The 12218-nt window shown below is 38.7% G+C and overlaps 2 protein-coding genes and 1 long non-coding RNA gene across 4 annotated transcripts; 1 reads left to right on the forward strand and 2 right to left on the reverse strand.

The window, feature by feature from the left end:
- Positions 1-1098: 1098 nt before the first annotated feature.
- Positions 1099-4681, forward strand: LOC113723715 (LOB domain-containing protein 30-like). Its single transcript, XM_027246695.2, has 2 exons — positions 1099-1642; positions 4163-4681. The coding sequence occupies exons 1-2, from the start codon at positions 1310-1312 to the stop codon at positions 4553-4555; spliced, it is 726 nt and encodes a 241-aa protein (XP_027102496.1). The 5' UTR covers positions 1099-1309; the 3' UTR covers positions 4556-4681.
- Positions 4682-8008: 3327 nt separating this feature from the next.
- LOC140035433 (uncharacterized) lies at positions 8009-11895 on the reverse strand. Its single transcript, XR_011839662.1, has 2 exons — positions 11759-11895; positions 8009-8464 (listed from the first exon to the last, which is right to left on the reverse strand). It is a non-coding gene; the product is annotated as an uncharacterized lncRNA (long non-coding RNA).
- Positions 8521-11759, reverse strand: LOC113727704 (uncharacterized). Of its 2 annotated transcripts, XR_003457877.2 has the most exons (3): positions 10936-11759; positions 9234-10139; positions 8521-9054 (listed from the first exon to the last, which is right to left on the reverse strand). XR_003457877.2 is itself a non-coding variant. In XM_027252009.2 (2 exons), the coding sequence occupies exons 1-2, from the start codon at positions 11410-11412 to the stop codon at positions 9366-9368; spliced, it is 1251 nt and encodes a 416-aa protein (XP_027107810.1). In that variant the 5' UTR covers positions 11413-11759; the 3' UTR covers positions 8521-9365. The 2 variants fall into 2 exon arrangements, 1 of the variants encoding a protein (XP_027107810.1); XM_027252009.2 differs by having other exon boundaries at positions 8521-10139.
- Positions 11896-12218: the final 323 nt, after the last annotated feature.

Genomic DNA, 12218 nt, shown 5'->3' on the forward strand with positions numbered 1-12218 from the left:
TCCGATAATTATCGCTGTCATCATCATTCCTATCTTTTTCAGCCATTTCCAGGGTGCAAGTGCAGCCGTACCAACTTTACAAAACTGGATATAGTTAGACACTAGCCAATAATTTACCACATGGACTTCGCTTGAAATGCCTTTCTTTCCCTTTGTCCCTCTCACGTATATAGTAATTAACCATTCTATCTTCGTTTAACATGATATTCTGTAATTCCATTCCTTGGTTTAAAAACAGATAACACCTGAGATGCTAAGCTAACCAGCAATTTCACAAAAACGTTAAAACCCTTTGATCTGACTTAATGCATCATACACACACACACATATATATATATATATACTCGTAGTTGCACATACATACGGCTGTGCGTGTCTGTGTGTGTTTTGGGTAATTATGTCATTTTAAGTTGTAACGGACTCTTGTTGATCCAGGAATGCAAAGCCGTATTCTTTAGTCGTTTGTATAAAAAGGGAAAATCTGTTTATAGAGAAGGTCTTTTTCAACGTCGAAAGGGAGAGAAAAAGAGAGGGATGGAGTTGGCGTCTTTTGCCCTCTACGCAGCTTAAAACACGCCGAGAGAGGCTAATATTCGAGAGACAATCCCATTGACACGTTTCCACTTCTCAAAAACAGTATCGATTTATATATACTGGTAAAAAATATTTTGCATTTCATTTCAATATATTTCTTTCGTATTTTTTAGCCGTAAGGTGGTAGTAATCTCATTCGATCAATAAAGCGGAAACAGTACCGATCGAGTATATATATATATATATGCACTTGTTTGTTTGCAAGCCTCATCTTATGATCATCACCTGGCCGTGTATAGTTGCATACATATCTTGAAAGAAAGCAAGAAAGTAATAAAGAGAAGAGAAAGAGAGCCGAGGAAGGAAGAAAACATGAGTTTAGTTAGGCAAATTCACGAGATGAAGGAAGATAAATTAAAAAGGCAGTTGGCTTATCGCATGTTTGCTTCACGCAAGCAGCTAAATGGGGTTTGCTTCATCGCGTGGCTTTAAAGACTTCATTTAGCCTTCAAAATCTCCCCCCCTCCCCCCTGCCTTCTTCCCCCCCCCCCCCCCCCCCCCCCCAACACTAAAAACAAAAGGCTTCCACACCAAACCCTACAAAACCCACCTCTCACCTCTCTATTTCTCTCTCGTTCTCTACATCTTTTGATCTCCATCTTTCTCTCTTTTGAGTCTACAGGTCACAATCCATCAAGAACTGCAAAAACCCTAATTATGTGAGGTGAAAACTGCGAGGAAGGAAAACTGATTTCCACCCAAATATATACATATCATGAGTGCCAATACTAGCAGCAGTCCAAGTGGTGGGGCTGCCGGAAGCAGCAGCGGGAACACTGGCGGAGGGCCATGCGGGGCATGCAAATTCTTGAGAAGGAAGTGTGTGGCTGGCTGCATATTTGCACCTTATTTTGATTCAGAGCAAGGTGCAGCTCACTTTGCAGCTGTGCACAAGGTGTTTGGAGCTAGTAACGTTTCTAAATTGCTTCTACACATTCCGGTTCACAAGCGGCTAGACGCGGTCGTCACCATCTGTTATGAAGCTCAAGCTCGGCTCAGGGACCCTGTCTTTGGCTGTGTTGCTCACATCTTTGCTCTTCAGCAACAGGTAATTACTTAATTGTCTTACTAATAATAGAGAGGAATGATTTTCTTGGTTAAAGTTACTTTTTCTGGGAAAGGGACTCTCAACTGTCCCTGCAAATTAATGTACGGTTGCTTGTGGTTTTTCACCTTTATCCTAGGAGGTCTTATCATAGTTGGTGAAATAAGGACATCCCAGGTCACTCTTCTTCCGTTACAATCTTCTAGCTGTTGCTTTTGCTTCATTTACTAGTCTTCTGTGGCCTGATATCATTTTTTAATCCTCCTCTTTTGTCTTTGTATTTTTGTCTATGTATAGACAGCAAATGAGGTACAAATTAAATGAATATGCAAACGCAGGCAAGGTCAGGAATATAAGCGCCCTCTACAGCATAAAAGTATAATCAATAAATATATGTAAAGCTGAAGATAACTAGGACGATCCTTTCGGTTTCTAGGCTCTTGCAGCCAACCTTCTCTCCCATTTCTTTCTTAATTACTTCTTCTTCTTCTTCTTTTTTTTTTTTTTTTTTTGTTTCTTCTTCTCAAGAATATCAGTTTTTAGGACATGGGAACCGATTTATCATTTTTTTTTTTATGGATGTAGATTAGAGTTCTCCATTGTCACATATAAAAATAGACGCACAAGTGTGCAAGTGTCTGAATGCAAAAGTATGGTTGTCGAACATCTTTGTTTGGGAAACCCCATTATCGATGAGTTGATTGTGGAACTAGGGGTACCTGGGATCTGGTTTTGGTTGTCAGGATTTAAGGTTCCATTGAGTAAACCTTAAGGAGCAAGTTGGCACTTGGTACAATAGTGGAGTATTTGGAATGTGGCTTTACAGATTGTAAACGTGAATAAATGTACTATGTTTGGATATAATGTTAGCGTACGTTAGGAAGATGCAACTAGGTACGTAACTCCTTTTTTAGTGTAAATAGTCAGCCCAGTTGAATTGCCATTTTCTGAAGTTTTTTTTTTTTTGAAAAATGCACCGTAACGATTTGACATGTGCGAGTTAAAACGACGATTAAAAATTGGCTGTCCAAACAATAAGCTTAGAGAAGAATGAGAACACAAGAAATTGTGGACCGTGAATGTGGCGCATTGAGGATATAGTTTTATGCTTTGCTGAAATCTAGAAGGTTGATTGAATAACTTATGTTAGTCGCCGAGTAAGAAAATACTGTGGGGAATCAGTGGCTCCTCTTTTTTGCTGCAAAGATAGATGGTTTTTGCTGGTATTAAGGAGATGGTCGGCCGTGGATGGCACTGAACTGCTGTATCTTAGCTAAGAGGTCCAGCGTTCCACAGACATTGGGGGATAAATCCGTAATTTCTCCACAGAAATGCTCCATCCTCAATCCTTAGATTGCCTTTTTACGTTACGGATGAGTTTGGAGTTTTATTTATGGAGAAGAAGACAAGCCTTTGGAGTGTGGAATTTACCAGATGTTGTGTTTTACAGTAAAAGAGGAAAGATTAGAGCCTAATTCTTGATCATGTGGTTCTTGAATTTCGATCTTTTGGATTTTCTGAATGTTCCATTTAGTGTTCAATCTATTGATCATCTTACGAGAAAGAGAGTGCAAAAGACAAAATATTTCACGATTATTTTAGTAGTTTTCGTGACATGATGATCTCAAAATGATGCTCAAATGCATATCGTAAGCAGTTCTGAAATGCCCCCACAGAAAACATACGAATATAGGTATCTTCAACCAGCCTTTTGTTTTTCCTTTTTTGCTCTTGAATCATCAGCAATTGATGTCCCATGTGTTTGTTTAAACAGACATGTCGTCTATCGCCTAATCTTGCAGTTCAACATTTTCCTTTGCTCTCTTTTATCACTCCAGCCCCTAACCTTTTTCTTTTGCTTTTCCTGTTTCACGTTTGGAAGATTAGGAGTTGGTGATGATCTGGTTGGTCTATCTAAATCTTAAAACTAGGAGCTCAAAGCACATCATCGTTCGACAAATTACACACGGGGGAAGGGTTGGATTAAATTAATGGTAGCGTGGGAAGAATCATAAGTAGAAAGTTTTGAATTCAGAATCTTTCACTTTGATCAAAAGAAGAAAGTGCGAACAAAAAATTGCACAATTTACTACCTTTCGATCTTCTGTTGTAACATCTTATAGTAGGATTTAATCTTTGTACGGAGGAGACAGTCATGATAATAATCATTAGAATTTGTGATGAGCAAGTACAATGAAGAATATTCTTGTGTTCATTAATTCCAATTCTTACATAATATTTGGACGTACGGTCCCTGTCAGGATGAATCAGGGCCTATTTATGTAGGATGGTGCTTAATGTATATTAGTTTCGGAAGCATCATAATGTTTCCTAGCCTGTAAAGCATGCCATTTTATTTTGTTTTAGTTTTTTCAGATTCTGGAGTTTATACTTTAATTTGAACAAATTATTGAAGAACATCCATTGAAGTTCGATTTTAATTGTTAGTTTACCAACTTATTCAATTTGATTTCTCCATGTTAGCTAGGCGTCTCATTTGATCTTCTGAATTTGTGATCGCAGGTGGTGAACTTACAAGCAGAGCTGTCTTACTTGCAAGGCCACCTAGCAACCCTAGAGCTTCCTCCACCACCACCACCATCGGCACAGCCTCAACCAATCATTGCACCGCCTTCGCTCACCATAGCAGACCTGCCGACGGGTTCATCATCAGCACCAGCAACGTATGACTTGTCGTCACTTTTTGACCCAGTGGTGCAACTGCCGTGGACAATGCAGCAGCCACGCCAGATGGATTCTCATCAGTTTGGTGCTGCAAGAGCTCCGGCCGAGGCATCATCATCAGCCGGCACCGGTGATCTTCAAGAATTGGCCCGGGAACTGCTGCATAGACACCGGACGTCCTCCACAGTGCCATGCAATGAAGTACCACCTTTGCCACCCCACTCAAAATGAGACTCTGACCTTATTGACTAGTAGCATTAGGTTTTTGCATTATGGTCCCCCGGTTAAATTCGTCCCAAAGGCAATTTAACTATGATTTTTTCTTTTAATACAAAGGCAAGTAATTTCTATGGTTAATCTACTTATTTTATATTATTTTCTGTTCATACTTTATAGTATTGTTTTGGCACGAATTTAATTCAAATTTAGCGTATACATGCTTTTGTAGATCATACTACTATGAATTTCTTTAGTACTAGTTACAAGTTGATGAATATATATATTGTGGATGCAAACTTAGCTAGCTGTCTGAAATTTTTCATATAAAATAGGACTTGATGGTATGCCATCCGTTGCAGAGAGGATATGAGGCTATTTGCTATGCAGTGGATGGTGTTGGTCTAATTAAGTGGTAAAAATATCAACATTAACAAACTTTTTTTTTCAAAGTAGGTGGGCGAAGTTTTGATCTAGTGATTAAAGTTAAAATTTCAAAATTTAGAGTTTTAGATTCAAATACGTGGGCTGAAGGGGTTTTGATCCGGTGATTAAAGTTAAAATTTCAAAATTTAGAGTTTTAGACTCAAATACGTGGGTTGAAGGGGTTTTGATCCGGTGACTAAGGTTTTTTTTGTTTTTGATATAATAGACTTACAATTTTTTGTATTTTTATGCTACGGGGAGGGGAGGACCTGAACAGGTCGGGAGAAACCGAAAGGGACTAAACTACCTACCGGCCCAGACGAACGCACGACGCACTCGTTTGGAAGCCACTCAAAGTGGCTTGCCACATTTTTTGTGGCCAATGGTGGGACCTCCCACCCCACCGACCTTGGTTCAGTGACTAAGGTTGAGATTGCAAAATTTAGAGGTTTTGGATTCGAATGTTTCAGTCAGTTTCCTCATTTTTTAAATTCTAGCCAACTCCTGTTAGGAAAATTTTTTTTGTGAAGTATGATTTCTTTTTTTTTTTTTGAAGGAAAGGGCAGAGAAGAAAAAAGTGAGGAGAATTCATAAAAAAGGCTGACAAAAGAACAAAGAACAAACTCTCCTGTAAGCAAACGGCATGTTTCTTCTCAAATGCCTCCTTGTGAATCATTCGCTCCGTGCAGCCATAGCCTGACCTAAAACTACTAGTTTCGGTTTAAAAATTACTTACTGGTTTCCATTCTTTTGAAAGGTGAAGCCAGAATTAGTCATTGTAGGGACAATTACAAATTACAATTTTGGAATCTCTGGTTTCGATTATAGTTACTTATTTTTTATTACAATTCGGTTTTTTCTAGTTACGGTCCCTACTCTTTGAGTTATGTGTAAACACTTGTTATTATAATATTAATTCTAAGAAAACATGACAATGAATATAGAGAAAAAAAAAAGAATTTTATTGTATTATCGTGTGATAAGGAAAAGAACAAATGATACAAATTCTATGAAAAAACTTCAAAATTTATTGAATGTTTTAAATTAAATAAAAAGATACATAATTTTCTCATTATTGAAATAGAGAAAAGAAAAAACATCTTAGTTAATCAGGCATCGTCTAGGTTGGACCAATTTGGCCCAAGTTATTTTTTTTTTTGTAAGATGGTTTGAGCCCAACATGAATCGCCATTCCAATTCAAATGGTTTTCCAGTTCTGGTTCAATAAACTGCCCATCTTTCCGATTCAAAGCTAAACCGTGGCCTAATTCTATATAGAAGATAACTTAAGTTTTAATTTCTTTTATAGAGATGCACGAGTTAACACACAAGAAAGAATATGTGTTTCCAAAGCTCATAATTAAGAAAAACTTCTATGCTTAGATCATAAACACGTTTTCTGATTATCTTTTTATCCTTTTAATCACAATTTTATATCTTATATATCATATTACAAAATACTAGTACCGTATTATTGCGAAAAAAAAAAGCCTTTCCAAATAATGAGGCATCTAAACACTATGGGCCTGTTTGAAACCTTGATTTTTAGCAAAGTTTGTTTGATATTAGTTTTTTAACAACTTTTGCTACAGGAATCTCAAAAACTTATCAAAGTGTTTAACTTACACACTTTAAAATATCCAAAACAAAAAAAAAAAAAAAAATTCCCTTCCCATTTTCTTCTTCTTCCTCCCCCCCCCCCACCCCAACCCACCACCACCTTCATTGCCAGCCACCACCTCCGGCGTCGGTTTTGGCGCCGATCACCTTTTCTAGTGCCGATCTTCTTTTTTTTTTTTTTTCCTTCTCCCTCTCCCCCTCTTCCTCCCCTGCCATCCTCCCCTTTTCCCAATTTTGATCCTCTCTCCTTTTTTTTTCTCCCTCTCCCTCTCCCCCACTCCTCCCCCACCACCCTTCCCCTCTCCCTCTGGCCGATCTGGTCGCGAGACCAGATCGCACCGAGGGAGGGTGAGGGTGGCAGGGGAAGGGGAGTAGAGAGGGAGAAGGAAAATTGCAAAAAAAAAAAAAAAAAAAAATTTCAGGTGCAGGTCTTCTTTTGCAGAGGCAGGAGAGGGAAGGGGGTAGGGAGAGGGGAGGAAAGAGGTGGCAGGGGAAGGAAGGGGAAAGGGAGAGGGAGAAGAGGAGTGGCAAGGGAGGGAGAGGGAGGGGTGATGGGCAAAGGGGTGGCGGGGGAGAGGGGAGGAAAAAGGTGGCGGGGGAAGGAAGGGGAAGGGGAGAGGGAGAAGAGGGGCGGCAGGGGAGGGAGAGGGAGGGGTGGCGGGTAGGAGAGGAGGAGCGAAAAAAAGCAAGAAAAAAAATTTGCAAAAAGTTGTTGCTTCATTGGCAATTTCGGCAGAGGGAACAAGGGAGAGGGAAGGGGAAGGGAGGAAGGAAAAGAAAAAAGAAAGAAAGAAAAGGAAAAGGAAAAGGAAAATTTTTTTTTCATCTCACAAGTTTTTCTACAACTTCTACGATCATCTACAGTAAAGTTTTATACAAACATTCAAAAAACTCACCTTGCAAATGGGGTCTATAATCTTCAATTACAATTGTCCGAAGAAAGGGACCGTGGGGTTGCACTTTGTAGTATTGCATTAGGATCTAGGATGTTGGTCTAACGGTGAAACTTATTAACTTAAAATGTTGATCTAGTATTGCATTAGGATGTTGATCTAGTATTGCATTAGGACCTAGGATGCTGGTCTAATGTTAGCTTACACGACCAGGTCAAAAGAGAAAACAAAAAAGAAATCCATTAATGGACACATATACAAGGGGTATTGACAGAAGCTTGTAGAAAAATCGATAATTGGAGAAGCCCATGTAGGCCTTTCGTCCTGTCTCATTTGTCTCTTTGATAGTTGATACTACTAGATTAGTGTTGCGAACGAGAGAAAAAAGTACTAGCAGTTGGAACAAATAAGTAGTCAAAGCAATAGGCTAAGAGAAAACCACTTAGTGGCCACCAAGGTGGGTCTTAAGATCCTGCTTGAGTTGTAGGTGAAGGTTCAAATTTCACCTGCAGCAAAAAAAATTCAAGAGTTGTGCCAAAATACTCTCTTGATCTAATAAAGTTTGTATACCTACTAGCCTTCAATACAAAGTCCCCAATAGTTTAGGATGTATAGGTTATACAATTATCGTCTCGATAAAAAAAAAAAAAAAAAAAAAAAAAAAAAAAAAAAGGCTACGAGAAACATAAAACCCCCATGGCGTCCCGTGGCCTGAGAACCCCAGACTTCATTAAGCTGCAAGTCTTTCCTGGCCAACTCAAGGATTTGGGGCTTCTTGCAGTTGCTCTGCATTGCCTATTCCAAGCCGAGGTGCCAGTGGTCTTGAAGCCAATTTGCAAGCTAGAACAAATCTAATGTCCATTGTAACAATTAGTAAGAAAAGGGCTGCTGTTGGACTGTGCCGCCACCACGAACTCGGCTTAACATCAGTTCACCTCCATAAAAGCATGATTTCTACCATCAACCCTCAGTCCAATCCATTTTACTTGCAAACCGGAGAAAGAAATTACATCAAGAGTAAAATTGAATGGCTAAATGAAATAATTTAAACAAAAACAGAGTAGTATTACTGCATTGGATGTAACGGATGAAGGATACTCTTCCTTTCTGTTCAAATTGGAAGCCTTGAATTTTAACACAGCTTAAAATCAAACAGCAGTCAATTCCAAGTTAGAATCTTTGTGCAAGCCACCTTCTCACAGGAAGAGTCAAATCAATCATTTACACATTAGCTACCTGTACTTGTAGCCAATTACATTAGCTTAAAAAGTCTCCTTATGACTGATTACTAAATCAAGGTGCCCTAACCCACCAGCAGTGTGAGGTGCTGAGTCACATTTTTATCTTTTTATATCAGTTGAAAGAGCCAGTCCCAGATGACGCATTACAAGTTATTTTCCCAAACCACCAGTAGATGCTTTTAGGCTTCAGCAGGCAGCATTTCAGAAATAGTCCAGCATATACAGAGGCAACTCACTGTCAACATGCGTATGCGAAGCATAATACTGTGCGTCAAAGCACATTGATCCATTGCTTCCCAAAATTCATAGTAGTTGTGTGAACCACAGGAGAGACCTGAAAAGAGCAGCCAAGACCAAGGCCACTAAGTCAAAGCAGAACATGTACAGCTGCTGTTTAAGCTAATTAAAGACAGCCCATTTGGAATCCAATGCAAGAGAAGAAGGCTGGACGCAGGGAGGCGGGAAAGAAGGCAGTGTAGGAAATGCTATGAGAGGTTTACAATCAACACTTACCTTCTAAACTCTCCAAGTTGTACTGTTCAAAGTTCGCTGTTTTCATTTTTCATCACCTCAGCCTTTAAGACTGTTCTTCAAGTAGATCAAAATAAGCAGAAAAATTTAAAGTGAAACCAAAAGCAATGCTTATTAATGAGCTGTCCTCAATGCATAATCTCTCAAAATCTGCTCTACTTCCTCCACAACCCCTAGCCTTTGAAACCATTTAACCAGTACTTCTGAAGCTTCTTTCCCCAGCAGAAAACCATCCCTCTCAAGGTCTGTCAGAAAGTCAAGTGCCTTGCTCAGCTTGTTGTCCTTTTCATAAACAGCCAAGACTAAGGAGACACACTTATCATTTGGTTGAAGACCAGATCTCCTCAAATTCTCAAAAACAATACAGGCCTCACTGCTCTGACCTGCCACAACGTATGCATTTATTAGAAGTCCACATACCTTGGCATCAGGTATCATTCCTGCTAACTGAATAGCATCAAAAACCCTTTGAGCTCCTTTGCTGTCACCGTTCATGGAATATGCTCGCAGCAGTGCTTTGTAAACTTCTCTTCCTGCATAAATATTTTCAGCTTCCATTTCCTTTAGCAAACTCTCTCCCTGGCTAAGCCTTCCAGCTCTTATGTAAGCCATGATCATTGAACCATATGACCTCCTGTCCAGTGGAACACCAAGCAGCTTCATCTCTTCAAATGTATCTTCAGCTAACTTAAGGTTACCAGCCTTGCTGTACATATGAACTAAAGCTGTTAGAGTAACCTGATCACAAATAAAGCCTCCTCTCTTCATGGCCAAGAAAGTATTTTCAGCCTCTTGCACCTTTTTTTGCTTTGCGTAACCATGTATTATCTTGGTGTAATCACGCACACATGCTTCAAATGATTCCTCCATGAGAGCGAGTCCAGCCAACTGATTAAGGACTCAGAGTTTAGTAAGTGTACTTAAGATATGTTTTAGTAAGCTCAATTCCGCTTCATATGAACAAACTGCACAAGTTAAAAGCTAAAGCTACCATATTTCTAGCATATTTATAAGCGCTGCAACATTAACCATTTCATGAAATACATTATTTTGAGAATGACATGTACAAGAAAGAAGAACGTAGCAGGCTATGTCTTTAGTCCAATTCGATGCTTTGATAAATAAATTTGACAAAACAAACAAGCTTAGTGTCATTCACTGAAAGTTTTTCTCTTTCTCCTCAATTTAAGAACTCATCCAAGGAAATATAATAAAGCAGAGCAAAATCAACATTTACATCAATGGACATGTCCGCTAAACAATCTTTTCCTGCTTTATAATTCCAGGTTATCATCATCTCAAAATCAATTTTTCTACAACTCATTTGCTATACAACAAGTACAACACTGGAATCTCAGATAGTGGAACCTCCAACTGCATATATTATGTAAGCTTACAGCGAAACAGAAACAAGCATAAACCGAAAGGAATATTTATTTATGCTTATAAGTTTTTGAAAAATATTCAAAAATTTCCTACAGATTTCAAGGGCATTTGACAAAGATTAACCTTCTAGAAATATGTAGTAGTCAAGATCATTAGGTAAACAAGCAGCATTCCAGAGAAGTGAGAGAACAAAACAGAAGAGCTAGAATGGGAGTAACCAAACAGAAAGGCTAAAGCGGCACCAATAGCCAGTTATCGGCATTTAATGAACACAACATAAAAAATAGAAAAATTTGACCTCGAGGTACAGTGGATGCTCTAATCTGCTCAGTTCTTTGAGAATCAGAAGCCAGTCGGCTCTCTTGGGGTTCATACTCTTCACCCACACTGCCAACAAATCCGAAAGATTGCCCTTTTCTGGTTTGAAGCAAATAATCTGCTTCATTAAGGCTTTGCATCTGTTGGACATCTTTAGTGGGAGCTGTGCAATAGCCTGTTTCTGGTCCTCATTAGTATCAGGGCCTACTTTAACCCACCTAAACCTTGGTTTATCTTCCTGTTTGACCTCAAATTTCTCTGTCTCAATTTCATTTTTCACAATCAATACTGGCCCATTATTTGATTTTAAACATCCAAAACTCGAGGGAATTCGCCATAAAGACTTGCCCCATAGAAAGCAACGCTGGAACTCAAGATTATTTTGACTCGGTCCAACAATGCTGTCCGTAAAAGAAAGCATTTTGCAGTCATAGAAACCCATTACAAATGCGACCATACAATAAAACCCAGAAAACTTTCTTTCGACTTCTTAACTAGCTTAACAAGTTAAGCTTGCTGAGGAATAACGTCAAACAGACGATGCGCATGTGAAATCCCAACGAAGCAACCGTTTTACAAGTTCACGAAGCAAAATTTGCAAAGTTATCAAAGACCCATTTATCTAGTTCAGTCCCCATCGGCCCATAGGCCAGTTGGTCCCCTTATATTAGAATAGAATAGGATAGAACAGGAGTAAAAGTAAATGTAAAATAAACAAAGAATAGGATAGAGCAGGAGTAAAAGTAAATGTAAAATAAACAAATATCGAGTGTCAAACAAAAAAATCAAAGACCCGTTTATACCGTAAGAAGATGAAGAAGGAAGCAACAAAACGGAGTCAATGGAAAAGGCGGAGCACGTAACCAAGAAGAGAATGGGTGATGGAGAAAGTTGAAAAGAAACCAAGGATAGAAGTGGGCTCGTTGAATTCTTAGCAGTAGAGGGGTGGAATTGCAATTCTCAAAGAATAACAAACTCTGCTATTGGACTGACTAGATAGGCTATGCTATATATAGGTTGAAAAATGAGCAAGTTACTCCAATCAAGTTTGGCTTTGACCAGAGTTGGTTCGAGTTTTGTTTATCAACTAATTAATATAAATTTGAATAAATTATGTTAGATAACATTCAAACTCAATAATATTAAAATATTTTTAAAAAAAGCTTATTCAAATTCGATTCAGCAAAAAATTGATGTAATTGTTGCACGTTTTCGTGTACACAGTCATATGGATCAAGCATAGTTACTTTGTTATATACATTA

This window comes from Coffea arabica, chromosome 2c (assembly GCF_036785885.1).
Source record: "Coffea arabica cultivar ET-39 chromosome 2c, Coffea Arabica ET-39 HiFi, whole genome shotgun sequence".
Taxonomy (NCBI): Eukaryota; Viridiplantae; Streptophyta; class Magnoliopsida; order Gentianales; family Rubiaceae; genus Coffea; species Coffea arabica.